General features: G+C 35.8%; 1 protein-coding gene across 2 annotated transcripts in view; it reads right to left on the reverse strand.

The window, feature by feature from the left end:
- atg9b (autophagy related 9B) overlaps positions 1-26,231 on the reverse strand; it is a 30,017-nt gene extending 3,786 nt beyond the window's left edge. Inside the window, exons 1-13 of one of the 2 annotated variants that reach the window (XM_069191193.1) lie at positions 26,005-26,231; positions 18,915-19,060; positions 18,002-18,047; positions 16,325-16,387; positions 14,957-15,127; positions 9,937-10,078; positions 6,734-7,482; positions 5,848-6,001; positions 4,105-4,284; positions 3,376-3,621; positions 2,741-2,973; positions 2,012-2,114; positions 980-1,064 (exon numbers count right to left, since the gene is read on the reverse strand). In XM_069191193.1, coding sequence (XP_069047294.1) covers positions 980-1,064; positions 2,012-2,114; positions 2,741-2,973; positions 3,376-3,621; positions 4,105-4,284; positions 5,848-6,001; positions 6,734-7,482; positions 9,937-10,078; positions 14,957-15,127; positions 16,325-16,387; positions 18,002-18,047; positions 18,915-19,023 — 2,281 coding nt within the window. In that variant the 5' untranslated portion in view covers positions 19,024-19,060; positions 26,005-26,231. Of the gene's footprint in view, positions 1-979; positions 1,065-2,011; positions 2,115-2,740; positions 2,974-3,375; positions 3,622-4,104; positions 4,285-5,847; positions 6,002-6,733; positions 7,483-9,936; positions 10,079-14,956; positions 15,128-16,324; positions 16,388-18,001; positions 18,048-18,914; positions 19,061-25,955 lie in introns of both variants that reach the window. The other variant, XM_069191194.1, reaches the window with a different exon arrangement.
- Positions 26,232-26,333: the final 102 nt, after the last annotated feature.

Raw genomic sequence — 26,333 nt, forward strand, 5'->3', positions numbered from 1 at the left:
CTTCATGCATGTTATTTTTAGTATCAATAGGAGTTAGAAGCTTAAGGTTAATCTTTAGGTTTGACTGTGCTAACCCACATGAATGCACTGCTATACCATATTCCACCACTTCTACCCACTATGTGGTACACATTTCTGTTGAGAGCAGGGTTTGTGTTCCATTAGTGGGAGTAATAAAAACACTTATCACTGGCAAAAAAAAAAATACATTTCTGTTATGAGGAGCTTGAATAAAGAGAAAGGGAGACAGAAGTCTCAGGAAGCACATGTCTGGTTAGGCCAGGTGTTAGAGACTACATACAGTATATCTTCACTGACCGTCTTCTGTTGATGCATAAAACATTCAGGTGTTTTTACAGAACAAGCACATCATTCAATTTTTTTCTTTGGAATAGCTTTCCATGACTTTTTCAAAATGTCATTAAAAAAAAAAAGAGCTTCACACTTTGTTACAAAGCAGTATCGTTCCCATATGATTTGTTAAGTTAGCTATTACCTTATGTGACATAAACATTTGAAAAATAAATGTGCGTCGCTCTGATAGCCACAGATACATTAAAACCATTAACTATTGAACTGTATAACAAGTTCAAAGCTGATCATTAAGAAACTGTGTACCTCACAATTAAAATGTTGTGCACAGAGACATCGAAAGGATTTTTTTCCCTAAAGCAAAATAGGGAAGTGGATGCTTACATTAATTAAATGTTCATTATTATTTTCAAACTCCACCAAGGAATGTCAAAATCAGTCTAAAATTACTAGAGATTTAGTAAAAGTAATTTCTGTAATTACAGCAAATACAGTAAAGTAAGGAAACACCTAGAAATATAGAATAAACAAAATCCCAAAGTAAAACATAAGATGATGTTTTTCAAAGGTATTAGTAATGTGAATTGAGAAAGACAAAGTAAAATTAAAAATGTTCTTTTAAATTGGTACAGTAGCCCATATAGACCATTATTGACATTTCCCTGACCTGGCATGTTGGATAGATCTCTCATTGGCACTGGTGCCTGCCAAAGTCCTGATATCCGCTGTGGTTGGGAACTTTGCTGGTGGACCTACAGCATGGAAAAAAAGGCAGAGTTGGGTTGCACGTTTACTTTCTTAAGTTAATGAAGATGAGCAGAAAAATATATAATGTCTTTCATCTCAGTTCAATTCTGATTGGAATGTGGAAAATACAGAAATCTGATTATTGTCACAAACCCTTTGCACTAAAGGATGCAACTAATTTCTTGATATGAGCGAATACACAAAAGGTCTTTGATAAATGACCCTGAACAGGTCCAGCGTAATATGATATGTAAATATTTGTTTAGTCCTTCAGACTTATTTTTTTAGAATCTTTTCATTGTACTGTTTTGCTTTCGTAATGTCATATTCCTGGCCTTTGATTTCTTTATATATTTTTTCTTGCATTTGTTTCTGTTTGTAAATTACAGTTAACTTGACCATGTGCTTGATGGGTTGAATAGCCTCCTCCTCCTCTTTGTATGTTTTCTTATGTTTTATTTTCTCCGTTCATTGCTTAATGCTAAATGTTGTGGAGCCAAAATTAATTGCCCATTTTTGTACACAACACTTTACCAGCAATAAGTTAGATTTAAATGATCTGCTGTAGCAATAAAGCCCAATCCATTATACAGGATCGCAACCATCCCATCCACAAACCATTCTCCACACTGTGCTGTGGCAAGTATTGTAGTTCCTCACTATTAATCCAGAGATCACTAGGATTAAGAACAGCTTCTACCCTACTGCAGTACACATCCTTAACAGCTAACTGCAATGCCTCAGATTCAATGCACCTCTGCACTATTTTTTGCATGGCTTACTATGTATTTTTTTTTCCCAGTACAACATATATTGTTCTGTTGTTATTACTTATTCCGTTTGTAATGTTCCGTTGTGTGGTGGTGTCTGTTGTACTGTGTATTTCCCAATGTGAATATGACAGATGTGACAAGAAACTCCTCTACTCTACATATCGAAGGTCAGTACCCACCTCATGCATGTAAATGGCATGAAGACTCATTTCAGCAGAAGCAAATTCTGACTGTAGAGCCGAGTGGTTGGCACTCCGTATTCTGGAGTCACTTGCAGACATGCTGAAAAACAATGAATCAATATTTATATTAATATTCAAAAATGTAATTCTCGCCAATATAGTGTTAATTTGTTCTAGAAAAAAATTATAACACCAAAAGAAACAAGCCCGAATAGCAGAATTTCCTTTAGTTTCTAGTCTTTTATGTTGTGTTGCTACAATGAAACAGCAACAGAAAGTAAACGTGCAACCAAACATAGGAAATGTTTTTGGTGGACATTTCTGATGTCATTTCAGTGTATAATGCTAATAATGTGTACAGTTTCTATGACAAAGATATGTGCCAAGGTAAACCACTTAAAATAGCATAACATAATAGGCTCTCTTCGATATATTTTCCATCAAATGTAAAAAACCCTGAAAGACAAGAAAACAAACACATAAAACATACCCACACTCACCCACACATGCCTTACATACAGCTTGAGCTCAGAAAGTATAAACTATACAGAACTTACTTTGGTACATTTAATATGTTATATATATCAATACCCATATAGCTATTTATTATCATATACATAAATACACGTGCCCAGATAACACTAGTATTTCAATCATGGAATGAAAAGTTAACATCTCTCTTCCTTCTCTTAGTAACAGGCCAAGACAGTCATGTTCTGAGATTACCTTTCGTCTATGATGGTCCTTTCACTGCGGTACATGGGGCTTTCAGGGTAAGTGGAGGGCAGCAGGGTGTGTGACCGTGTCCGGCTGGGGAGGTGTGAGGTGCAGAGGGACGCCAGGACACTAGCAGCGGCGGAGGCAGTGGTGCTGGGTGGAACAAAACGTCGATCTCTGCCGGGCAGCCCCGAAGCTGTGAGGACTGGATGAGCCAGAACACTGGCTAAAAGGTTTTCAGGCTGGGGAGACAAAGACAAACACAATTCAGGAAAGCCGAACCACTCAGAGACACCAAGGAACAAAGAAAAATAGGGATCTGAGAGATTCCTTCAATAACATTAAGTGTGACTGGCTGCTTTATGTTTAAACTACTAACGTTTCAACAAAAAATACAGAATACATTTGTCTGGATTACCACTTTGGTATAATAATTAAAATACATTTAACAGAAGTCTAAATCCTGTTTTTCAATTGACGTAACATGAACAGGCCTGGCAAGATCACACTACCAATTTGTATTCCATTTGAATGAAAAACATGCCTCCAGAAGTTCAAACCATCAAGACACATTCTATATAAAAAACCTGCAGTCTGTACTGATGAGTTGGGTTGTACAGTATCCTAAAAAGCCTGATACTCACTGCGGTGCCAGACTCGTTGGACAGCAGTGAGGTGCAGAGAGGGGTGTCAGACAGGATGTGCTGAGCAGGGGGGGCCCCAGCAGCATCCTGCTGCACCTTCTCCTTCAGGTGGCTGATGAAGAAGGAGCTCTCCTGGGGGGGCTGCCAGTGAGGGTTCTTGATGGTAAAGTGCATCAGTGATAGCTCTGTCTTGCCATTTTCGGCCTGCTGGTACACTGAGGCTTCTGTCTGGCCTTCAGACAGCCACTGCAGAAAAGAGTGTAATGAGGGATGGTGAGATTCAGGGGTAAAAAGAGAGGAGATGATCAAAAACATCTTTTGGAGGTACTGTAGTTCAATTATACCCTTTGCGAGGGGGATAAAGGTTCAGACAAGATGAAGGTCCTACAGCCCCTTACACCTCCTACCCCAAATTCTCAAACACTTAACTTTCATCCTGCTTTAACACAGTCCCCTAACAGGGCCTATAATTCTCAAAGCATTCACAACTTTCATTAAAGAGTACATCAGAAAAGGAAAAACCTAACACAAGTTACAATCTTAAAACTGTGCCACATTATTTCAAACATTTTCTGAAAACAACATTCTGGCACAGACATCTAAATCTCACACTTGTGCAGTTTAATGTGTAAAGCTTTACCAGGTGCTTTTATCTTCAGTTTAAAACTATGTTGATGATGCTGTGGATTAAACACTGCTCTGTGATTTGTCCAGGTTGTGCTGACTGACCTGTGGGTTCCCGTGCTTGCGAATGTCCATCTGAGCAAAGGAGCAGATGTCGCCCACGCCTACCACCTCCACGGTAAAGTTGCGGAAGAAATCAATTATCTCCAGGGACTTGCGCCGCAAGAAGAAAATTAAAATAAAGGGAGTGATGATGGGACTGAGCAGCTCCTCCAGGATGAAAACCTGCAACAGAAACACCACACTACTGTATCAGCATCCACAGGCAGACCAACAACTGGTCAAGTCGTCATAACAAGTCACGCTGAAGTGAACATTAAATTCTTGTTAATTATAAAACTAGTCTTCAGGTAAATTATCTGCAGTGGTTCTGATAGGCTAAAAAACTTACTTGCCAGATGGCTGCAAATATCTTAGCAGAGACCCAATGAGCACCAGATTACAATACTTCTCTATCTAAACCTCATACATGTACAATAGTTCACAACATCATAGGCTTTTTCTTAAAAGTGATAAAAAAGTAAAATCTCAACATAAAGCCAAAAAGATATACTGTATGGCCAGACAGAATTATCTTGTGAAATACATGCAGTTATTTTTCATAATTTATTTTCATGACCAAATAAATTCTTCTTTCAATAAAAAAATTTGCAGCTACTGTATATGAAACTGTAATTTTAATAGACAAATAATAGAAAAAAGGTCAATGAGGTCAATGAGTGTCTCACATGCAGTACTGGGAAAGTTCTTAAAGGTGAATGACACAAACTTGTTTTGTGCATAATACTTTATAACCAGATAATGTTTTTAAAATCATTAGTCTAGGTTTCTATATACTCATAAATTACAGCAATGCATGTTGCATGTGTGCAAAAACAATCATTGATATATTCTTGTAAAAATAACTTTACATACACCTTCATAAAAAAAAAACAAAGGCAGACAGAAGAAAACAGTCATCTTACAGACAATATAAAGCTATAGGTAAACTGGTTTTCAAAAAGTGGTGAGTTGGAGTGATATGGAAAGAAATAAATGTAAATGAATGTCATTAAGATGCTATGATCAGGCAACAGATGTGGAATTGTAGAATTATGTTTCAGAGGAAGTTCTTAAAAGAAAACTTTTAAGAATGGTGTGATCTCTTAAAAAAACCTTTAAGGGCAGTAAGACAAACAAAATCTCAATACGTTCAAAGGAACCAAAACATACAGTACTAATGCAAGAGAAGAGTACAAATTAGGCTAATGCGGTGATCTCTGTTATGTCTTTGAGCTGCTTATAATAAAAGAATAAAAGTGGAGCGGCTGGAACTGGATTTTTCCAATTTGTGAGACTAGATGCAACTAAATTATCCCTTTCACAAGATATTACACTCTTGACTTCAAACTTGAGTATGTTGTTCATGGGAAATATTTAGGTCTGATTGAACAACTGCATTTTGATTGTACTTGTAGTGACTGTATTTTGGTCATAACAGAGCCAGTTATTAATCATTCAATAAATATAAAATTTGTAGTTTTCAATTTGGGAACATTTAAAAGTCTGTGACACTAAATATCCATAATAGAAACAGCAAAAATGTATATGCTTTCCTTTTAACCTTGCAACAAAACATTGATGAATGGTAATTTACCAGAAAATGTCAAGTACCAAGAACATTTCTTTAGTCTTTCCTCTGATGAGCAGATCTCCAACTAAGAACGACCAGTTATTTAGTACAAACATAGGTATACTAGTTATCTACAAGTTGTTTTAAGCTTGTCATGTATAAAATTAGACCCTCACCGCTTTGTACTGAAAAAGCTGAGCCATTTCATCCCGAGTCTCACTTTTGTTAGCATTTCCCTTCCAGTGGTCAGGCATGTAATGAATGTGAGCCAGCACATACTGCAGGAGCTGCTCTGGGCACCACACCATGTGCTCATCAGGGATGAAAGACCTGCAAAACATACATGGTTAAAAAGCTGGCAGACAGACCAATTTGGAATGGCCACTGTGGATGGCTGTCCTACAATCTTAAAGAAACATGTACTCAGCATGGAACTAACTGGCAATAGATCCTAAAAACATTCCAGCTACAGGGCTATTTTGCAGCAAGCTTTTTAGCTTTGACTGATAGATTTGACCTATTTTAGAGATAAGGAATTGCAATAAATACCTTTACAAGGATTTAGACAGAAAATGGATGTAAAGTTTGTAGTCATCTCTGTTGTTATAAACACAGCAAGCATATACAAATGCAATGCCGAAAAAGATATATAAAATTCTGCACTTCTTCCACTAAAAAGATGAAGATATTATATACTGTATTTATAAGAGATATTTTAACACTGCTTTTTGAAACAACCATTACATCTGATCTCAACTTTCTACAGAAATTGCTGTTTCTTTCCAAGTTTCATCCACTTTTTCTCTTTTCAATGAAAACTCAAATGATAACTTAATGGGATATCCAAAACAAGGACATTTTAATCCCAAGACACACCAGCTATATAAAGAACTTATTGGACAATTATGTTAATTTATCCAATACCATTATGTCTTCAAGTTTAGCAACAAAAGTAAAAAAACATGTCAAGCTTTTTATCCATTTGTTTAACAATGCAAATAAAAGAAACAGAAAATGGGCAAAAGCTTGATCCAACAGTTCAGGCCCATATCCTGTACTAACCTGGAAATGGTGATGACCACACCTAGAATGGTAATAGCAGTAAGGATGTGCTGAACAGTGAGCACATCCTCGTCATACACAGTCAGTGTAATCAAGACGGCCAGGACGGAGCCCGAGAAGAAGGCCACATTCTTGGCGATAACGGCGAGAAGTGGTGAGGTGAAGGAGTTCATGTACTTGGACACAGGCTTGTAACCACGGCCCAGGCGGCTGTGCAGTTCATGGTCCAGTTCGTTGAAATGGCGCAGATATAGACGCCCATAAAGGGACCAGCGCCGTGCCCCCAAACTGCCAGGCTCCCGCTTAATGATTTCTGTATAACTAAAGAATGCATATAACACCTGCCACACCAAAATGAAGGGGCACAGCAGGAGGTTGGCCAGCCCTGTCAGCAGGATGATGTGGCTGAGCTGCTGGGCCAGTTCCAGACGGTTCCCGGCTCGCTTGTACTTAGGGTGGAGGTTCCACTTGTTCTGGAAAAGGGAGCCAGGCCCCCAGAAGAAGATGAGCTCAAAATTATACTTTAATCCCTGTGTGAGGAAGACCACGTCCCCCAGCAAGGGCACATGGAGGTTAACAGGCAGGAGGGATTTGTTGACCATGGCTACCATGTAGTTTTTGAAGCGCAGAATGCGGTGGTAGATGTCCAGCTCAGTCAACTCTTTCTTGTGGATGCACATCTGCTGTTCTCGCTGCAGGCTGATCAGTCGGTCCTGTACCTCCTGCCAGCTGTAATTACACAGCTCATCCTGGAATGTAAGCAAGACATAGAGGAATCGAGCTAGAGACTGGGTGATCACTTTGTTAGAAATTAAAACTGAATCTGGGCTGTATAATAGACTTGGTTTAGAAGCTAAGCATATAATACATTTAATGAACAAATGAAATCATTCCTCCTCATTAGAGAACAACAGTGGCACCTTTAAAAATAGTTACAAAAAGTATGTAATATGTTGTAATCTGTAATCTCACTGCAATATGGATTCTTAAAGGGGCAGAGCATAATTGGCTGAGTGTGGTTTTTAGTCAGGGGCTTGTTTTGGCCACGGATTCCCCTGCTTAGCATGCAACAGCAACCCCTATGACCTGCCAGGAGCCTGTCAGCATGCAGTGATGTTAGTGAAAGCTGCATCAAAATCAACTCTCTTGGATAAATCTTGGGATGATCAGTGTAACAAATTGCAAATGTCACTGACAAGACCACATTCTGGCCTTCATCTATACATGCAAGATGTAAGGGATGTGGAGAGCTCATTGTAGTCAGCTATTTCTAATTTGTATTTGTAAGTTGGGGGGGTATAAACAGAAAAAAAAGATTTTAATATCATTTCAATGAAATACCAAATGTATGGAATTTACGTCTATGTGACATATCTGTTAACTGATCAGTTAAGGCTGGAAAGGAATTTTACTTCATAATGACTTTACATCTGAAACATTGAATTAAGACGTGAAGTGCAGTATGGAAAAAAAAAGCTATGCCAACAGTGGCATAACTGTGAAATCTGAAGAGAAAAAAAAAGATTCTACTATGTCTTGGCTATTATTCTGGTATCCTACAAAATAAAAATAAAAAACACCAGACAACCAGAGACAGGGTTCTGTACTGAATAGGGATCCTGTCTTATTGCTGTCTTGTCTTTTTCAGATGGACGTCACTGCTGAGAATGAGGATGCATAAAATACTTAAAACATTTAAAGACTGCTCCAAATCTTAAGATGCGCAACAAAAATCAACTAACAAATCACCCTTATTGTCTCCAGTTTCTCTGCCTGATGTTTTTTCAATAATTTAGATGAAGAAAGCAACTGAGTTCACATAAGAATGTGAATTGAAGGTCTATCCTGGACCTAGGTCTTTTTATATTAAGTAACCAACAATCAAGACAAAATACTACTTTATCCTCTTTCACAGCACAAAATCAGGTCTCAAAGGGCCACAAAAGCAATTCAGGTTTGCCAGTACTTGCAAAACCTTTCTGCTTGTAACCTAAGAGAAAAATGATCATTCCATTATATGAATCTCCTACACAACACTGATTCAGTGTTGGTGGTTCTTTAGTAAACCATTTTCTTATGATAGTTTCTTACTGGCAGCTAAAATAATTTCTAGTAGATATCTATTCTTAAGTTCCATGTAGTCAAAAGTAAAATTACCCAAATATGTAACAGAGAATTCAAATCAGGTATGTCTAGGTTTTCTATATTATTAAAGTCCCATATTGTTGTATTTCTGGGCATCACCAGAATATGTGTAAATAGTCATTTGTTTTCCACATAACCTCCAACATTGTGAACTGATTCCTTTTGTTTTGCTTGAATATTAGGACTGATAAAAAAACAAGTCAGAAATTGTTTTATTGTTTTCTTTTAAACAAAGATTAATAAAACAAAAAATACTGTTTTATTTTTATACATTCTGTTGAATCTATTTTCATATCTTCAATGTTATTATACAGTTTTGATATTATTACCTTGTGGTTGTTTTGCTGGTACAAAGCTATAAAATTTTCCAGCAATTTATTACCTAGCTCTGTATTTGGTTGTCTGATGTCTTTAATGCTTCTTCTTTAATGCTTCAGAAGGGTTTATTGTATAGCGCAAATAAGTTAATGTGGAAAGAAATCACAATATTTTCAAATGTTGACGTAAGCATTTCACACATAAGTTTTAAAACATGATTTGAAATGCAGCTCTCAAAAGTCAGAAATATTTTTCTCCAAGAAGCAACAGATATTTTGTAAAACCATGAGACTGTAATCACAAAGAAAAATGGCCCTCTTCTTTTTCTTCCTATTTGTATGTGGTCTTTCTTTGTATGTTTTGCAAAGGTATAATAGCCTAGTGAGCAGTGTTCCAGGTTTGTTGCAATCAATGCACTTGTTGCTTAAAGATAATTTAATTAATCCCCATCTCTACAAAGTCTATTAATTCACTCTTCCTCACAGAAGATGAACTGAGAAAAAAACCCATTAAAAAGCCAAAACAGCATTGTGCTGCCATCTACTGGTAAATACTGATAAAAACAAATTACAAATGATATTGACCAATTCATTGTATCTCACTGCACAATTCTACATGCAGTATTTAATGAACAGTACTATGAGTCTCTGCTGTTTTAATACAAACCTTCACAATCACTGCCCTTTAAAAAAGCATTCACTTGAGTAAACGAGGCCCTGACAGACATCAGGAAGTCTTACCATTGTTATTTTCAGTGCCTTGATATAAAACTGGCGGATCTCCCAGTAGCTTAGGAGGTTGCAGAACACTTTGATCAGCCGATAAATCCAGAAGATAGCTGCCATGATCAGAAGGAAAATGATCCAACCATTTTCTTGAATTCTGAGTACAGAAAAAAAGGGAAAAAAATGTAAACAATCCTTTCATTACATTTAGATATGTCACCAGCCCAGAGCTACAGAAAAGCTTTTCTGTAGTAACAGAAATCTTCTGTGAACAATGCATTCTATTAAATCAAGGAAACCACCTCCGTTCAGCTAAAGACCATTATTCTTCCCTGCTTACTAAATGATCTATCTTTATGTGAATGGTAATGTTAAATTTGGATAGCACTGTGGTATGTTGGAAGTGCTGCTGCCTCACAGCTAATGAGTTCTGTGTTAGATTCTGTCTTAGGAAACCTTCCGTGTAGAGACTATATACAGGTACTCTCCTCATGGTGATTTTTTTTTCAGGTACTCAAGTTTCCTCCCACATACTAAAAACTTGAACACACAAGTGTATAAGGAAACCCGATTCATAGGTTCTAAATCTGCAAAATTACAAAAGCAACCCACTGGAGTTCTTCAGAATCAAGAGCGAAACACGAACAAGAAGACACAGGTAAAACAAATACAGTAAAATCTATGAGCAAGTACATTTAAACCCAAGAAGAAGAGGTGCTTTCGTAAAGAAAAGTTTGTGGAGGAAGGAGAGCAAGCTACCCAGCCTTGTTGCTGAAGCTGATGCCCTGGTGTCTTTTAAGAAACATCCATGGGTCACTTAGTTACTGACAAAAGTAGACCAAGAGGCCTCCCCATGTTTTTAACTGATCTAAAGTTCTGTTCTCATCCTGTCTAGGTTAAATAACCATACCTAAATTGATCTCTGCTACGTGTTTGCCCTGCAATACAAGGTGTATCCTGCCTTTTCACCATTGTTTAATTAGGTGGTCTTTGACTTATTACAGCCATTTGTTGATTAGTAAAGGAATAGAAAAATAAAATAATTTATAACAAGTGTTGTTAAGGAGCCACTGACCATAAATTGCACATTTGAGGACTAAATGCCTATCTAGAACATCTTTATTTATAATTATGTCTCAGTTCCCTTATTTGCTAGTGCATGCCCTGTTGATTGGACATTTTGCCATTATAAAATGCTGAACAGACATGCAAATTAGTCTCTGTTGACATCACTTGAAACGTCTTAAGATGCAAACAGCATCTGGCTCCTTAAAAACCATGCCCAGCCTTACATAGAATCCTGAAGAAAAAAATACAATTAAGTAATACTTGAATCAGTATTTTGTGTGGGAAAAAAAGTGGAAAACTAGAAAAAATAACCATAAATGGTACAGGCCGCTAAGAAATAATCACATTAAAATTAGTTCCATAAACGAGTGGCATATTGAGCATTCCGGAATCCGTAGACCATGCTCTTTATCAGAAATGCGCATTAGGCAAGCCAAGCTGCTCTGTCCGTTACACCATATGCTAACCCAGATACTATACATTAAGCCCCTTACAGGAGCAGAATGTAATTGTAACTCATGCTGTAGTCAGCAATCACAGAATTTATTTTTATAGTAAGGAAAACTATCGTACAGAAACTTTGTAACACATCAGATCCTGGTGTTAATGTTAAAATTTCTTTTTACCTAAATTTTCATTCTCAGTTAGCATCATTTCAGGATAACAGCTTCATTCTTTTATTTTCAGCAACAAACTTTTAAGACTTCCTCAATTTGTAATTCAAGATTCCAACCATTTGCTGAGAGCAAATGCATTTTTTGCAGCATTATTTCCGTACATTTCTAATGCTACTTGAAGAATACTTAAAAGTTACAAAGTTAATGGTTGATTGGTTTGAAAGCCATCACAAAGGCATTCATTTTGTTCTTTTTACCTGTCTGAAAGAAATAGTTAATTCTCACTGTGCCTTGTGGTATTACACTATTACTTATAAAAAATAATATAGACCCATCAATAAACAGTTAATGTTTTTTTACAGTACATCAAGTACTGTGTGCAGCTAGCGTGCAGCTTTTCAGGAACAGTGTATGTTCAGCAGCTTCTCTGCAACTTTGTCTGGTTCAGGCTTTATGTTATCAAGGAAACACAGAGTTAGCTAAATGAAGAAACTGAACTACTTGTGCATGCTGAATCAGCTGGATATCAGCCTCTCGCCAGGCATTAACATGCTTACATTAGTTCATTATCTCCCGTATTCACAGGTTGATGGCAACAATTGCCCTCTGGATACTCATCTATTAATCAGTATGTCTTGCAGTGGCACATAGCACCAACAGAACCATCTACACTCAGTATTCTAATGTTAAACAATCAGCATTAACTGAAAAGCAAAGGTAGGGACAGCACTACAAATGTCTGAAAACAAACTAATACTTAGCACATTGCTTGAAATGCTAGCACAACCTTGAGTTGCATATAGTATGTAAGCCTTTCTTTTAAAACATTAACATGTTTCCAAAATTTGAGTATTCTGTTCAGTCCTGTTTAAGCACTATTATTATGTAGTATATTTTAAATTTGCTGAGGGCGTGGGCCTCATTCATCAGCATTTTCACATCTTGTACACTCCGTTAACTAATATTAAACATTCTCTTTATATGCATTCTTTTACTCATTCTTTTTTATCTTCATATACAGGGCAGTCTTTCTTTTTCTTGTAAGTTTAATATCCTATTCCTCACACTGACATTTTCTTTCATTAAAGTGGAAATTTAGCAATAAAACAGTGTAAAAACATACATACCTGTACTTTTATCTTAAAGATGAAAATTACTATTACAAATCCAGGGGCATATGTTTTACACATTAATTGTTCTTTAACTTGGGATGATTTTGTTGCTAAAGCCTCTTTTTTTTTAGAACTACTATAATTACATTTAGAAAATCTTGAAATTTTAAAATATATTCTCATCATAAACCTGAAACAATAGAGCAAGAACCTTAAAGAACTCTGTTTATAGAATTCCATTCATTTAATGCATTATGATCCTTTTTCTTCATTTAAAAAACATAACAGTTTAAGTCTATAGGGATCCAATCAAAATTCTCATGTCAAATTAGGGTAACTGTTTTCTTTCATTTAGTGTATTACCAAATTTCATTAAAAATTGTAATACAAAATGTTAAAAGATACAAAAACCATTTTATAAGGTATTTCCTACATAACGGCATATTAATATTTGTACGTATTTAACTGTAACCCTTAGCTTCGTGTGAATTGAGAAAGTTTGCCTCACAATGGCCATAGTGTGTAGCCACTCTACTGATGTTTCTGAAAGAAAAATAACCTGAAAGTAATGAGACTTTAATCATTAAGACATTTTATCTAAAAATGCTCCAGAGAAGAGGCTTATCATCTTGTTTCTCTAGTTGTAATTATAAAAGCAATGAAGAAGCAGATTATACAACAAAATCAATTTGCACCTGCAGGGCAATAAACCTGGAGTAGTACATATAAGGTCTGCAACACTGGACTCTTGTTTACAGCAGTCCAATGTAAAGAGAACTCACTTGCTATTGAATTTCACATCACAAGAGCTGGCATATCAAACCTCTCATAACAGATGGCCAAGTGAAACATTTAGCACCACATGCTTCCCTCCTCATCACTGGCAAGGGAATATTATGTCATTTATTTTTTAGAACTTCAGAATCCCGATCTTTTCATCTGAACCAAAGATATAAACAAATGCTGCTCAGGATTAATAAGAAATGTGCTTCTTTTTAAAAAAAATGAAAATTATTTTGAAGTTTTATCACTTCAAGATCTTAATTTTTGTGCAGAATGTGTAATTTGTGTTGGGTCTTAAGCAATGTGGTGTGGTTTTGGGAACAGAAGATGGCAGGTAGGGAAGAATCCACTCAAACCTCAAATAAATAGAAAGCTTTTAACAGGTTTTTTCAATCACTGTCATAAATACTCATCTGTATATTGCCAGGATAGCATAACTGCTCTTCTACCTTTATTTTATAGTTTTTAAATACTCCTTGTTTACATGTACGGATTGAAATAACGGGGGAAAATGAAAAAAGCATGCTAACTTTGAGTCAATATGTTTTCGTTTTATAGCCTGAGTCTAAAAGCTTCACTGAAGACTAAGAATCATGCAGTACTTGGGAATACTGCCCAGCATTCTCTGGCTCAGTATCTGCAGTGTTCTATCATCTCTTAAAATACAGCTGCCATTCGTCACAGATGATTTCACAACATTGAAAGTTTAAAAACACGGCTAATATGAGGAACTAAAAAGTATCATGTTTTGTAAGTTGAGTTCATGACTGTTGCAAGTTTTTTTTAACATTTCTTAAAACTCTGCAGGACCCTTTGCAATTGATGTAAAATTATAATAAATTATGAATAATTAATTTCAGCTTAAGGTTTCAACTTCCTTAGCTTCATAGCCATTAAAATTTCCTCCCACACCACGTACAATGAGTGGTACAGTATATCTAATTGACTAATAAGTCAAAACCAAATCATAGTTGTTTTTCTTGATTTATATATATGAAAAATGGTCTACTGCAGGCTAATGTAGATTTTGCTGACTGTTAATTTTCTTACTAAATGTCTACGTATGGTTATAAGTAAAGGTTTAGTTTAGAACACCAGTTTTACGAAGGGGCTACAATACAAACAATCCTTGGCTGTCTAAATTTACTCCAAAATATCAAGTAGTTTAAATTCAAATCCTCATTCTGAGAAATTGAACCTGTACACCTCATTTCTGGAGCCTTCCTGATCTACAGAAAATGAATGTTCTATGTTCTGTAGAACAGTTCAGCAGTTACACAGTTCACTTCAGAATTACTAAAACACATCAAGATACAGGAATCTATTAACTGAATTTTTAAATAATGAAGACGTTCATTGGGTATGGACCTGCACATTACAAAATGCATCTCAAGAAGGAGAGTATCCTGACCCCCAGCACACTGAACCCCCGATATAAAGTAAGTATGATCGCACCTCTTAGTGCACTGTTGGCTGGGCAGGATGGCATCTGGCAGTGTAACTTTGCTCCTGTCCAGAGGTCCGAGGTTGTGTGTTGTGTGATTCACTGCCTTGTTAGCAAAAAGCACATCATACTCCACACAGTTGAATAGAAAAGTGGTAAAGGTGACCACAAACAAGAACTGTCTGTAAAGAGAAAATGACATTGAAAACAAGCAGAAAGAAAAATTAATAGTTTATGAAGTTTTTGAGTTTTTGAAACCCCAATTAAACACAAGCAGACTAGAAAACTGCTTGTTTGATCTTACCAATTTCATGACTACAAAATGGCTACTTCAACCCAAAACCAAACAAAGTGAGAATTTAAGTGATGAATGTGATTAGTACAGTATATGGGGGAAAGCCACCAACCACACATTCCATCTTGATGAGTCAGTGCTACAGTATCAAATGAAAGAACAGTTTGCAAAAGGACTATGAGGTAGGCACATTAGCACTGCATAAAAAAATCATACTTGTAGGACATCAGGAAGACAAGCTCCAGCCATGCTTAAATCTGATTAAGATTCCCTTTGATTCAATGGCTGCTTATGGGAAGTATGTAATTAGTTCTGGTGATTTATATCCAGGTGGTAAAGTAATCACATCTCAAACCACAATCATCACTGGAACAGCTTGTGAGTAGATGCTGGAGAGAAATATGATTCAGCTTTTAAGATTTAATGATTCATCTGGTAAGGATAACAGTGGTCCCTACTGGGATTGGTCATTAAATCTCAACAGTAATTAATTGCCAGTATCACTAAATTTGACAAAATCCGAATCAAGCACAAAATCGTACTGGATAGTTGCCATGTTGTCGAAACACCCTGGTTTCACCACACACAAGAGCGAGAGTTTGTAATGTAATGACTAATGTAATGAGATGTACTGTACAAGCGAATAATACAGAAATGTTCCAACGTGATCTACGTGTAGAGTTTACAAGTAAGTAGTATTCACTTCATGTCAATGGAAGTTTTATTGCCTCGTTCTGAATTGCAAAAAATGGCACTGCTCATACCTGGAAATTTTGTGATGTAAACTGGAGGTTTTACATGTTACTATGTACATTTTACTTTAATTGTGGTTTGAAATGCACTCATCAATGCTGATTCTTTCAAACTCCTAAGCATAAAATAGCATTGAAGTTTCCCTTTAAAGCAGCCAATTGATCTTAGCACATGCAGATATTTTACTGATTTGTCTGAACATGGCTTCAATATAAAAACCTTAGAAAGCGGCAATATCACCCCACAAAAATCTTGAAATTACAGCATACTTCTTATTGACCATTTAACCTACAGTAGTAAAGGCATTAGCAATCAGTAAAAAAATACTTACACCAGTTCAAAAAACTCAGTCAACATCATACAGGCAAAGCCATTCTTCTGGTGAAAGTGATAGATGTGGAGAGGAATGTTAAAGAAATATGATACCCTTCTTATAAAGTGCAAAATTCAAACCTACAACGATAAATAACATAACATGTACTTTTAGAAGACTGATATACAGGGAATTTGCATGTTCTCTATACGAGGTACAATATCCTTTGAAATATATCAAAGAATGCACAGAATCCATATGCTTAACTTTACATACTGTCTTCCACTGTAATCAAAGTATAAAAGAATGGTGTCAGATGAAGTCAACCACAACTTTCCCCTGAAATCATCTGTTGCAACTTTATGCTAAACTTCCTGGGTGAGTGTGTTAACTGCAATGCTGCTTTACTGTCTTAGTGTTGTGGGTTAGTGCATTTCCCAGGAATAAAAGTTTTAAAACAGCCTTAAATTTGATTTACAACAAAATTTGATCAGAGCCTTGTGGTTGAAATATATCCCCATTCTGTATCATAAAAAGTACAAACTGTCTCATTCTTCACCATTACATATTACTGTACAGTATATCATTGTAATATATGACTGCAATTACTTCAAAAAAGGCTTTTGCTAAGCAAAACATGAGAATAATAATACTATTTATACTATAAACATTTTTTTTTAAAGTTTACATATCTTATTAAAGAAAGAAGCAACTTTAAAAAATAGGTTAGTATTTTGCATATGGGTGACATTAATTGGTGTCTAATTTGGCCCTTGGGTGCATGTGTTTACACTGCCCAGGGTGCTGTACCATCTTGTGCCTCACATTTCTGTGATAGGCTTCATGTTGCAATGGCCCTTACTAGGAATAACAGGCTTTCTGTTTGCATACTGTTTTTGCATACCTAAAACATAAGAGAAGAGCAGTTCACTTTCAAAACGAGCATAGTTTATTACTTCTACATTTAAAAACATACGAAACAGGTTTGCTCAGTTGTTTCCAAATGGCACACACTGGTTTCAAATTTGAGAAATGTACAGTATGTAGGAATTATGTAAAGGGTCACCTACCATCAGTACCAAATGCGTGCCGTTTATCTCCAATTCTGTGTTCCTATCTCATTCCTGATCCTAAAGTAGTTCATGGGTTTGACTTAGCAATATTCTTTACACAATATTCTTAAATGCATTGTATAATTTTGACATTAGTTCCTTAAAGGTAATACATATATACAATATATATAAAATATATTGTAGCATTTTGTTTTTTAACACTTTACTACAACAGGGGAGAAATGCAAATGCCTATACTTTTCATAGGCTACTTCCCCAAGTTCAATGACTTCAATGTCTTAAATTACAATTAACCCAGAACAAAATAAATCCCATACTGTAATTACAGTGACATTTTGGGAACATGCAGCACATCACATGTCACTGAACCACAAAGTCCTGGGACTGATACAGATTATGTGACTGTTTAAGCATTTCCAACATTTTAAAGAGCCTTTTCTATTAACTGACCTTAATCTGGACAGTTCATTTTCTAACAAGCAACTGAAATCTCATTCTCTTGAAAGTTCCTGAAACTTCCATTTCCTATCTTGCAAAAAAACACACACGCTAACAAAAGCATCCAAACAGCACTGCTACAGAAAATTGTCAATACAGTTTATGTAAATACTATATAAAGGATATTCTTGTAAAGAAGTTATCTAGGTTCTTGATATGATGCCATGAATCTGTAGAAATATAAAAAAGACATTTTAGAAATCCCTTTAAAATGTATCTAATACTATGCTAGTTGTGCATTCCATCACAGAGTAGTCTTTACAGAGTAATATCCCATTGGTTCTATATACTGTACTGTACATCTGCTTTCTCACCTTCACAGTCAAAACATTCAATTAATATTTTAACAATGCATTAGTATATATTAAGTTTAAAAATACTGTAATGGCAATGTAAAATCCACACTAGGATCTTAACATGTTGGATTTAGTGTTTCAACAACAGTATAATGTTCAGAGGCATTCACTTTGTAGGTTTAACTAAACATCAACTTACTGATGTTTGTAGAAGCTATTTTTGCTAAAGAAAAAAAAAACTTCAGCAGAAAACAATCGATGAAAAATCTCAGAAAATCAAATGAAAGACACAGCCCACAATCTAAAATGTAATCTACAACTAGCAAATGCTCATTGCAAAATTCTGTCCACTATTGCTCAATAACTGCAGAACATTATTAATCAATCATATTTATGCACCCTGAGTAGATCACTGCCACATAAGTAATGTGGACAAGCATTATTTGTAGAAAATTGTTCTTAACATATTGCTTAATGAAAATGTGCTTTTTACATTTTCATTAAACTAATTCCATATGCTGAAAACAGAAAGGGCCTCTCTGAGCTAGAATGAGTGATGGTCTTTTCCAGGGCCCTAAAGATCTGCAAATTCCCACAACAATTAGTCACAAACATTACAATTCTATAAGGGAAAGTTGTAATACATTGTACAGTAAAGTGATAAACATATTAAAATGCTAATTGTCATACTAAAAAGTATGAGAGGTAACAGAGTTTTATTTTATCAGAGCTCTACGGTACCTTTCAAGCCTTCTGGTACATGTACTAGTAAGTCCTCTTCCCCGGGCGGCGAGTCTTCCTCAAAGTCCTCTATCCGCTGGTACTCCTGATATGCTTCAAAATTAGCCATTGTGCTTCACATTCTCCCTGGCACACTCCCCAGACTCCTGTCAGCAAAAACACAGCACCACGAGCAATGAAGAGATAATTAAAAAGACACTGACAGTTGATGGAGACATTCACAAAGTCAATACAGAAGGTTTCCTCAGAATAAAGACTGAAGCTCGAACAAGAGGATACAAGTGTAGACTATATGTAAGCACATTTAAAACCAATAATAGGAGGCAATTCTTTACTCAAAGGGTTGTAGGAGCTTGGAACAAGCTATACAGCAATGTTGTTGAAGCCAATTATCTACCTTCTTTCAAGAAATGGATAGATGAGATCCTACTACCAGAGACAGGCCTATTAGCACCCTCTCATTTGTAATGATTTTTATGTTTTTAATAATCAGTCAATATCACAATGACTAACATAGGACAGTATGATTATAACAAGATGTGCCTCTGTCTTTTTTCTAGTCTATGTGAGCCATATACTAGAATATTTTATTTTAATGGATGCTGTCTTATTAAGCACACAGCACAGGATTCCAAATACTGAGGATATGGAATAGCACAGATTCAGCAATATCGCTAATTAAATGGTGTTCATCTACTGTAAGAGTGTAACTACTGTGAAATACATCTGCTTTACAAAATTGCTTATAATTGCTTATATGAAGCAATTTTGCATTGTCTTTCAGATATGAATATAAAAGGGAGACAACATTCAAAGCAAAAAATAATGCTTAATATTAGATAATGCTAGAATATTGTAATCTGACTTATTATGATAGGCTATTTCCCATCTTTTTTCATGTCTCTTGTGAATTCCTAAGTGTTAGACATTCTGCTTTTATATGCCATTGTCAACTGTAATAAATTCACCCCTACCAATCTGCTTTTAATTTACAATACTGTACTGCTTTTTGGTTAGGGCTGTCACTGGTTATAATGACAAAATGTTGAAAGAGAGTACGTGACAGAATCTTAAATTCACAACAGATGTCCTTCAGGTCTTTTTACTAACACAGAACATTTCAGAATTATTCCATAGCAAAAGAGAAAGAGAGAGTTCAACAGGCAATGATTAAGAAGAGTTAGCACAGCCATTTTCAAGACATGTCACCTCAAGCCACCTGCAATAAATCAAGAGACAGGTACAGTATATACAAATTAACACAATAAACAAAACAAAATCAAAAGTAAGATTTAAGAGGTTTTGAAAGTGCTGACTGACTTGAATCTAATATGGACTCTGAAAATAATCTCTCCCAGGGTTTCAAGCTTTGGGAACTGAAAGAAGGCCAAAGAGTTCAAAGAATGTTAAAGAGCTAATGGTGTAGGAGGTCACTGTCAAGTCAAATGGGTCAAACCATTCAATTTACCATTCAAGTAAAACCATGAATTTTACTATGAAATGCAAAGGGAGCCAGTAGAAAAAAAAATGAAAATAGCAAATGCATTAGTGTGCCTTTTAGTTTCAGTTAAAATCTTTGAAGCTGGGTTTTCAAATTTGCAATTTAAGAACATGTGGATCTACCAACAACCATTTCTTTGCAAATAAAAACCTGGAAAAGACAAAAAACGTGCATCAGTTTTCCTGCATTACATTAGGAAAGATATTAACAGCTACAAGCATAGCTGTTAATATGCTTACTGATATTAACAGTTACAGAGCTGGAATAAAGACACATTCACATCACTGCTAACATGAGGTTCAGATCAAGGCTCAGATCAAAGATGGCACCAAGATTTTTTTGACCTGAGAAACTGGACTGATTACAAGACCATCAGACTACGGTCGAGACAGTTAGAAGAGCTGATTAGAAGATTCAGTCAGCCTAATTTCAGTCTTACCTTAAATTTCAGTTTGTAACTTCAGTCTTGTCAGATACTGTATGTCACTACAATCGTTCCATTAATTTTTAAAACATCACTGAAGCAGTGTGACAAGACATAAAAGTGAACCTAAATTTTAGTGTCATCTGTATAGAAATTAAAGGGGGAAATGTAACGCTATTTTTATATTTTGGTGTTACAGAAAGAATCAGTATTTTAAACCTTAATGAAATGACGAGACCAGGGTTTTTCAACAACAATGGTGAACATACAGTACTTTCATACATAAAGTACATAAAGTTCACGATTGTATGTGTAATTCCCAATTTTTAATTTTTTTATAGTGTCAATGAAATCATTTTGTTAATTTTCTTTAAGATAAATAACTGGTCTGAGACACTGGAACTGCAAGTTCCCTCTAAAACTGATCCCATTCCAAAGAAGAATATGACCAACGATAAGGTTTAATGTTACAGGCATTTATACCATAATAGATAATTGTACAGCCCATGACTGTTCTAAACACCAGTACAGACAAAGAAGATCTTTGAGAGAGTCGTGGTACAGTAGGCCACATACTGTACGCTGAACCTAAGCCCATCTTTGAGTGGGAGGTACAGTACAAGTATGTGAACACTTATGTAGTAATGTACACTTATGCCCTAATGTAGTAATTAAATAGCAACCTAAGATGTAAATGGCCAGTTTAGAAAACCAGTTCAGGATGTCAAAGGTGGCACCAAGGAAAGAGGAGTAAAGAGAGGGTTATGACCTGAGCAAAGAATGGGAGAATTGTTTTTCTTTTGCAGCAAACTGTCCATTCTGTGAAAATGAAAGGAGTTCAAGCATTGTTGTATTTTGTGAGTTATTTCTGATTTTTTTCTGTATGCACTGTATTGTATTTTTAAGATTTTATAATTATAAGGTGCTTTTACTTATTTATAATATTTTGACTTGAATTTATATCCTCCTCGAGAGCTCAGAAAGAGTAACATGCATCTTTGATAAACAGATTTCTCTAATAAACTATATGCTTTGATTCAGCTTTGAACTAAATTCAGCAAAGACCATAGACACTGGAAATGCCCCATTCTAATTTTGTTCTGAAATCAATTTTCCACTTCACAGAGCTTCCTGCAGCAGGAAGGCGGACATGTTGCAAATGTCTTTCAAGGATTCAGTTCATATCTTCAGTCTCTTTGTGCACAATGCACAAAGACCAGAGAATGAGCTCTCTCTCACTTCTACACTAAAGCAAATTTGATAAACCTGTGTTTAGAACAGGTGTGAAGCAATTGGGAAGGAGCAGGCATAGCAGGAAGCACTATAATCTTTGAGAAGGAACCAGTTCAACATAAATAGGGTACAGTGCTTGTCTGCTCTGGGTAAAACTGTCACGTTTCTGGAAGAAGAGTCTGCTTATAATGAATTTACAATTTACCAAGGTGCCATGTAGTCGGGCTCTGTCTGCTGGAAGAAACAGGATAAAATGTGAGAGTTTAACATCTACAGCACTGCAGCAACACACAATGAATAGGAAACGGAAACTTTTGATCAAATACCAAGATGTTTCTGGAGCACCTGCAAGAGAACCCAGTCAGCATCACAGAGGCTAAACACATCAAGACAGCATCTCACAGTACAAGCTTGAACAGTCTGTATTAAAACTGTAACTAGACAATAACAGGTTCAAAGATGTACATGGCCTATAGAAAGTTTACACGCCCTTTCCAAAGTAACACATTTTGTCACCTATCAGCCTGAAATAAACAAACAACCCATTAAATCAGAATTGATCTTTTTTGTCCACATTGCAAAACTACCTCCAAGTGAATAACAATTACTCAGATTAATAAACATGAAAACCTAGAAACAAAATCATAGCAGTTGTAAATTAGCTGTAGTGTAATCAATTGCCTTCCAAATTACAAGACAAGCTAGCCTCCACCTGTGTTGAACTGTAGTGATTTATTCTGATGATCATCTGTTTCTGTAGGTCTCCTCCATTGGGTAGTGCATCTCAACATTAAGAGTCAACTATGGGCAGCAAAGGGGTTTGTAGACTTTCTATAGGCACTGTAAATCTGAAAACTCTGTTCAGGTTCGCCAAGTATAAAATCACAGAGAAGACATGCTCACTGGAATGTAAATAGTTGAATTCCAAACAGTTATTTTTTGCTGTTTACACACTGGAGCATTGACAAACTGCCAATCCATCTGCACTACAAATTAACAAAAAATATAATCTCCCATAATTGAGGTTTAAGTGAGATTATGTAAGAGGCTCCAAAAAGCTGTTTTAATAATGATAATAATGTTATTTACTTGGTTTTTACTGTCTCCTTGTTGTTACCGGTCAGATTGACATTTAAGATTTAAACATACAGTACACCACTTCAGCAAAAATGTACATTCAAGTTTCTTTAAGGCTGATTGCAGGTGCTCCAATAAATTAGACGAGGAAATAGTGCTGTTCAGGCTTCAATATAAAATGAATTTCATTTTCCTTCAATTTTTAAATTCCCTGAAATATATTTTGAAAATTTTCCAGCAGCAATTTTACTACAATAACTGGTAATAATTTTAAATAACCTATCCAAACAGGAATAATGAGTAATCTATGGCAATTAATATACAGAATACAACAAAGAAGCTCAGATTCATATACAAAAATACTGAATAAAATGTTTGGCAGATGATTTACTCATTGGTACACTAAGTTACCATACTTATGATGCAATTTCAGAACACATGTTTGTAACCATATCACATTATGGGCTGAGAGCACATACTGGGGGAGGGGAAAATGACTGCTGCAAAAATAAAAAAAACACTGTTCAAAGCCACTTTAGTGGGAATCCACTACGTGCAATGTCACAGTCTTATGTACAAGAAAATGAGCACGTAGACATTTGTTTTTTCATTTGCACCTTCATTGACTAAAACAGCAAGTTAAATGTTCACAAGGAATTATTATGATGTAGCTAATGGACTGCAGCTTGAAAACTGCCTCGTACTTTTGATTAAAGTGTTCATTTTAAAACATATTTAATAACTCTATTTAAATGATCTATTTGACTACTGCAGCCCTTTGCATATAAAAGTACTCTCTTTTCTCAGTTTAAAAATGTACTTCATTTAATATTTCACTCTGGATTCTGAAAAAGTCCTCTGGGTTGAGAACTCTCAATATTTGAATTAGGCCTCCTCATAGTCTCCTACGACTAAACTTTTTTCGTTCTGTCAGCCTATCATAGGTAGGACAATCCTTTAAGCCTTGAAGTGTATCTGGCCACTATTTTTCAAATGGAGTCTGGTAAAGCAACATCTTTTTTTGGAATAAAATGACCAAAATAATACATAATATCCCAAATTAGGTCCTAATTTTGATTGTGCAATTTAAACTTGATATAAATGCTACACTTTTGACTATATATCCTGACATTCTGTTTACATGTTCAGCATTTTCTGCTTCCTCACATTACCTAGAGGTAGCCGATTGCAACACAGACACCTCAGTCATTTTCATATACTGTATAGCTACTTCTATCTTAATATTTCCCATCTTACAGTTTCTGTTCTTGCTGCCTGTATGTAACACACAACACTTGTCTACATTAAATGACATATGCTAGTTATGATCTACTTAAAAAATGAGATGTAGATTCAAGTTTTAGTCCTTGGTTTGGTCTCTCATGTCCCCTCCATCCCTAAAGATGAACAAATGTGTTTTGTTTTCTGCAGATTTATACCCTAGTGGATCATAAAGTATAGCGGCATGAGACATACTGTATTTGAACTAATGTCTTCTACATAAAAAGGACTACTTTTTTTAATATGCCAACTGACATTCATGTTGTGGATTAAATGAGAAGATGCCAATAGACTTTTTTCAAAATGGGACTGTTTTAGAAACAATTTAGGGATTTATTACAACAACTTCTATGTTGTGATTGGTCTAAAAAGCTTTAGAATATTTATATGGTGCCTTTGATGGTACATCATCTCAAACACTTGAAGTATAAAACAATTAAATAAAAGTGGCAAGTATTCACACATTAAAGCAGTAAATTAAACAGAGTTGAAAAACTGGAGTATAAAAGTGAGCTATATATCAGGATCCAAAATGGGCTCACAGTCATGGAGCACAAGAACAGAAAACCCAGTCCCCTAGACCCCTAGTGTCTGGAGCCTCACATTAACAGAAAGAAGGTTGGAGTCTGAAGAGCATCAACAATCTGTAGGGTTATAGGGGTTTAACAGATCACTCATGTAGCCAGAAGCCAGTCAAATCCAGCTCTTAAAGGTGAGCAGCAGTGTTCTGACCCGTCTTTTGAAATTCACAGGGAGGAAGTGCAGGAATGATAAAACAGGCAATATATTCAAATGTTTTTTCGCTAAATCCAATTTAAAAGGCATTAACATTATTTCAAAAACATTAAAACCAAACCACTTAACATCTTAGGAAAAAAGTCACAGAAAAAAGGGTAAACCGATATACAGTATGTACTGAAGCTTTGGTCCTCAAATGCCACCGCGTTCATGCTGCATCTTAAGGACATGTAGAGATAACAAAGGAACACATCCGACTTGAATCGTGATTAGATGCATTTGTATTATTTTATTTATTGTTGGGATCTTAAGATGTGCCTGTCTGCTGTAGCCAGACGAGGCTCAGTTTAAAATCACAGGCTGAATTCTGAAGTACAATTATTTCGTAACTTGCCATCTGTGCATACATGTACTCATCCTGTGATGTGTTTGCGTCATCTCGTATTTAAGGACAAAAACAAACCCACTGGAAGACAAAGAAAGATCACTGCTTTAGATTTTCCACTTGCTTAAACCCTTAATCACAATTAGCATTGCTGATTCGCTTTAATTACACTTGTACTAACGCGGCAATAAGGGAAGCTTGTTGTACAGCGGCCAGTTGGTAAAAAAAAACTTTGCGAATAAACGGGTAATGAAATCGTCTATCGCGATTCGTTAAAGCAACAGAATTTCGTCTTCGACTGTAAATGCAGTCAGACGGTTACAGCGTGTTACTTTGTTAAGCAAACAGCTTTAACTAAGTTAAACGGCACTGTAATTTTGTTTCTCAGAATTGACAACAGACCTGTCGATCTCATGGGCACAACAGGAACAGCATGTGCTGGTTTTCTTACCTCTCTGACGCTGCTGCTTCTGCCTTTGAAGTTGCAGTTTGTTATAGGTCCTCGCTCATTCCTTTCCTTCCGACACGTTAGTGTGCTCTTGCTAAAAACAGTTGTGTACAATGCGGGATAAGAATGTACTGTCACTTCAGTTTTGAATCACCAAGACAAAGATTTTAGAACCACTTTCTGCTGCAACACAAATGTCAACAAAACATCATCTGACGTCACTCGGCCGTTATAGGGACGTCACTCATTCAACCTTTGAACCAATCAAACAGATGGCCTCTTTCATTCTCATTAAAGGCATAAGGAATAACAAAAATGATTTTTAAAAGCAA

This window comes from Lepisosteus oculatus, chromosome 6 (assembly GCF_040954835.1).
Source record: "Lepisosteus oculatus isolate fLepOcu1 chromosome 6, fLepOcu1.hap2, whole genome shotgun sequence".
Classification (NCBI taxonomy): Eukaryota; Metazoa; Chordata; class Actinopteri; order Semionotiformes; family Lepisosteidae; genus Lepisosteus; species Lepisosteus oculatus.